The sequence below is a fragment of the Panthera uncia genome, chromosome B4 (genome assembly GCF_023721935.1).
Source record: "Panthera uncia isolate 11264 chromosome B4, Puncia_PCG_1.0, whole genome shotgun sequence".
NCBI classification, from domain to species: Eukaryota; Metazoa; Chordata; class Mammalia; order Carnivora; family Felidae; genus Panthera; species Panthera uncia.
Genome location: NC_064809.1, coordinates 74,658,895 through 74,662,918, shown reverse-complemented (window position 1 = coordinate 74,662,918; position 4,024 = coordinate 74,658,895). Strand labels below are relative to the sequence as shown.

Below are 4,024 nucleotides of genomic sequence, written 5' to 3'. Positions count from 1 at the left end.
TCTAAGCCTCCCCTGGCCTCTGCTTCCCTGTCTATCCACAGAGAACTGTGGAGATCATGGGGAGTGTAGGGGATGATGAAGAGGAGACAGATTGTCCAGAGGGACAGAGGTGTCCCAAAGAGAGGTTCTGGGGAGAGATGAGGGAGAACATCAACATCAGTGGTTTATTGGGAAGCCCCTACCCCAAACACCAGCAGCCCTGCCCCGTGCATTCTTGAGCAGAAATAAATAAGGCAGCATTTAATGAACTTAGGAGGAAGAGGCAATCTGGGGAGGGGTGGCCTTTGCTGTCCTAGGGACTAGGACCCCTCCGGTTCTTGAGGAGGGGTGGAGGAGGGTGGGGGCTTGCACACTGCAGGCCAGCCCCCCTCTTCCTGGCCTGGCCCCGGGGCAGCCTGTAAGCTTGGTGGTACTTTCACAGTCTCTGAGGTCTGACCTCAGGGCAGCAGTCTGCCCTGTCCCAGAGAGACCCTTCCCCATCAGTCCCCAGTCCCTGGCCCCTGCCCCTGCCCAAGTCCCATCATGGGTTCCTGCTCCCATCCCTAACTGTGAAGCTGGGGGAGCCAGCACCTCCAACCCAGCCCAGAGGACCCAGTGGTGGGGGAAGGAAGCTTTGCTGTCATATATATATATATATATATATATTTTTTTTTTTTTTCCCCTGAGGTTCAGGGGCTGAGGGTCTGGCCCGTGCCTGACACTGGTCAGCGGGCGGTCAGCTCCATGGTCTTCTTTCGTTCCTCTCGCTGTTCCTCCCAGTCCTCCTCAGGCTCATACGTGCCCTTGACGACGGCCACGCGCTCGCTCAGGCTCAGGGAGTTGGGGAAGAGCAGGTAGAAGTAGAGGATGGCAGCCAGGATGGCCCCCACAATGGGCCCTACCCAGAAAACCTGGCGGGGGCGGGGGGAAGGGCAGCATCAGGGAGCTGAGTCTCAGGCCTCAGAGACCCACAGCTCCCCCTGCAGAGGACAGACCCATGGGCCCTCAGAGAAGATGGATGTACAGAGTTCCAGACCTCCAGAGCGAGAGACTGTCTCCTGACTCAGGAACAGATACGCTGATACCCTATTCTCCAGGGACAGGGACATGGACCACAGACACTCAGATCCTCAAAGGAGACAGATCCCCAGAAGGACAGCACCCCCCCCCCCAACCTCACCCTAAAGAGAGACAAATGACCCTTCAGAGGAAACAGACATATAGATCCTCGGAGAGACAACAGAACTCTCTCTTCCACATAGGGAGAGAGACCCTGAAGAGAGGGAACGTGAGTTCTCAGATAGATTGTCCAGAGGGACAGGCCCACAGGAGGGAAGACCCTCCCAACCCCTCAACAGGAGCAGATAAATAAAACATCAGAGAGGACAGACACACAGATATGCCACCTTCCATGCCCCACCCCAGAAGGACAAACACAAAATCCTCAGAGATCAACACAGAGGAACAGAACTTCCCCTCCCTAGAGGGACAGACACACATAGTCCCCAAGCTACCCGGGTTCCTTGTGCTGGCTGCATCCCATCCCCTTCTGTATCCCGTCCTTTCTCCAGCCACACCTCCCAGGGCCACCCCCAAGCTCTGGGCCCACAGCATCCAGACAGTCCTGGGAGCTCCTGGCCAGGTTTTCAGGCTCTCATTGCCAGGGAGCCAGGGGAGGGCCCAGACTCACCCAGTGAGCGGGGCTGAAGCGCTTCATGACTACTGCAGGGCCGAAAGAGCGGGCTGGGTTCATGGAGCAGCCAGTGAAGTAGATCTGGACAGAGAGAGGCAGGTGGTGAGGAGGGCAACATGCTTGTCCACTCCTAAAGGCCTGGTCTCTCCCAGGGTCACCCAGAAGTTCAGGGGCTCAACCAGGTCTCTGACTCAAGTCTCCTGGTTCCTAGGCTGGTGACCTCTCCCTCCACAGGTCCCTCCCTATGCGCCACTCTTTCTTCTCAAGTCCTGTGCTTGGACTTGATTTCCTGCCTCCACCCCAACTCCCACTTACTCCCATCTTTCCTCAGGCTAGAGAAGATTTGGGGGCGTCCAGCCTGGGACAGGGTACGGCCGCCCCACTCTAGGCCTTAACTGCTGGGATGTTGCGCGAGGGCCCTATTATTTGCCTGAGGGGCTCCGCACAACTCCAGCCAAGTGGCAGCATTGCTCACCCCCACGAGGTGGCCCAGTGTGACAGACAGGCCGATGGACAGGGCTGGAGAGCCCACAGGACTGGTGCGGCGGGAGTCCGTGGAGGAGAAGACGCAGAGCGCCAGCTGGAAAGTCAGAATCAGCTCCACCACCATAGCTTGACCCTGTGTTGTGTTGTTGTTGAGCTGAAAGGGGAGGGTGGGTTAGAACATCTGCCTTCTAGCTCTATGGCCAGCGGCTTGGGGGATGGCACTTTTCGCCTCCACGGACACGGACAGCCAGGGCACCTGGAAGCCAAGCCTTGCACACGGAGAGGTCATTTGCTGAAGAGATTATATACTTCGCGGGGTGTGCAAAGCTTAGGGCACAGGCCTGTGGCCGAGGAGCAGAGTGTGAGGGGAGCCTTTCTTGGACAAGGTCCTGCCAACGGTTCTGCCCAGTCCCAACCCCCACAAGCTGGCATTTACCCTCCCTCCTGTGGGCAGCTACCCAGTTTGCCGACTGCACCCCCTGCCTGCCTCCCGCCCGTGTCTGACCCGCTGCCAGTGCCAGCCTCAAACCCGTCTCTCCGGTGGGGCTGACTCACAGTTTGACAATGGTCGAGAAAATCCTCCTCTGTGTTTGATTAATGAACCCAGTTTGCATGGGACATGGGGACTGAATCTGGGGCTATGGGAGGGGGTGGAGGCAGGGACCGGGAGCAGGAGCCCATATTCAACAGACCCTATGCAGTGACACCACATTAGGGGCTTCCCAAGCATGGATTCTAAATGTAATCCCCTTGGCACCTGCTGTGGTGGGTTATGACCACCCCCATGTAATGGCTGAGAAAAATGAGACCCAGAGGAGCCAGGGGCACCCAAAGCCAGGATTACAACCCATCTCTTTCTGATGGTTCCACAAAACCACTACAATAAGGAGCGGGACAGGAGCAGGGAAGGTCCCAAGGGGAAGGCAAAACTCCGGTTTGAGACACAAGAAAGCCGGAAGTTTCCGGCAAGAAAGGAGGGACAACAGGCAACAGGAGAGGCTTCCCGGGAAGAGCTGCAGGAGGGGAGTGGGCAGGGGAAGGGGGCATGAACCAGGGAGGCTGAACAGGGAAACACACCAGCCTGGAGACTCATCTTTCTGCCCTTCCTGGCAAGGGTGTAAGTGGCTCATTCTGTGGCACCCACCCTCAAGATGGGCTCTACGGCCCTGGTCAGGAGCCCACCCCAGGGTCCCTGCCCCACCCTAGCCCCGTGGTCACTCACCGCGTTGATGGCCAGATTGCCACGGGCATTGATTGGTGCCAGCCCATAGAGGATGCCGGCCCCGGCAATGGCACCCACCAGCTGGGCCACCACATAGAAGACAGCCCGGAGCAGGGAGATCTGGTTGCCCACTAGGAGGGCCAGGGTGATGGCGGGGTTGATGTGGCCTCCGCTCACGGGTCCCAGGGCCTGGGCCAGGGTGCCTATGGCCAGGCCGAAGGCCAGCGAGATCTGCAGGATGCTGGGCAGCGCCGACGGCCACTTGAGGGCCGAGCCAAGGCCGAAGAAGACGAAGATGAGGGTGGCCAGGAACTCCGCGAACACGGCCTTGAGGAAGGCCACGGAGCACACCTCTTTCTTCATGGTGGCCGCGGGGGCCTGGCGGCGGCGACCGCGGCGGGGGACGCCCGTCGGGGCTGCGGCGCAGGGGGCGGGGGGCTGGCTCCCGGACGCGGCGCGCTCTGCGGCGCCCACTGCGTGGCTAGCGGCCTGGCACGGACCCGGCAGGGGCGCGCTATATAGAGGGCGGGCGCCCTGCGGCGGGGGGGCGCGCGCGGGGGAACAGTGGGCGGCTCCCACGCCCGGGGCGCAGCGCGGCGCGCAGGGAGGGAACCTGGCGGCCACCGCCGGCTCGCCGCTGCCCC

General features: G+C 60.3%; 1 protein-coding gene across 1 annotated transcript; it reads right to left on the bottom strand.

The window, feature by feature from the left end:
- Positions 1-262: 262 nt before the first annotated feature.
- Positions 263-3,864, bottom strand: AQP5 (aquaporin 5). Its single transcript, XM_049625424.1, has 4 exons — positions 3,381-3,864; positions 2,148-2,312; positions 1,670-1,753; positions 263-890 (listed from the first exon to the last, which is right to left on the bottom strand). The coding sequence occupies exons 1-4, from the start codon at positions 3,741-3,743 to the stop codon at positions 705-707; spliced, it is 798 nt and encodes a 265-aa protein (XP_049481381.1). The 5' UTR covers positions 3,744-3,864; the 3' UTR covers positions 263-704.
- Positions 3,865-4,024: the final 160 nt, after the last annotated feature.

Bases quoted from the DNA above. Each gene is read 5' to 3' on its own strand.
- AQP5 (XM_049625424.1), bottom strand. From the start codon at position 3,743: ATGAAGAAAGAGGTGTGCTCCGTGGCCTTCCTCAAGGCCGTGTTCGCG. The intron at 1,754-2,147 runs GTGAGCAATGCT...CTCTCTGTCCAG, and splicing joins CACTGGGCCACCTCGTGGGG to ATCTACTTCACTGGCTGCTC. The intron at 891-1,669 runs GTGAGTCTGGGC...CGCCCCCGCCAG, and splicing joins GCTTCAGCCCCGCTCACTGG to GTTTTCTGGGTAGGGCCCAT.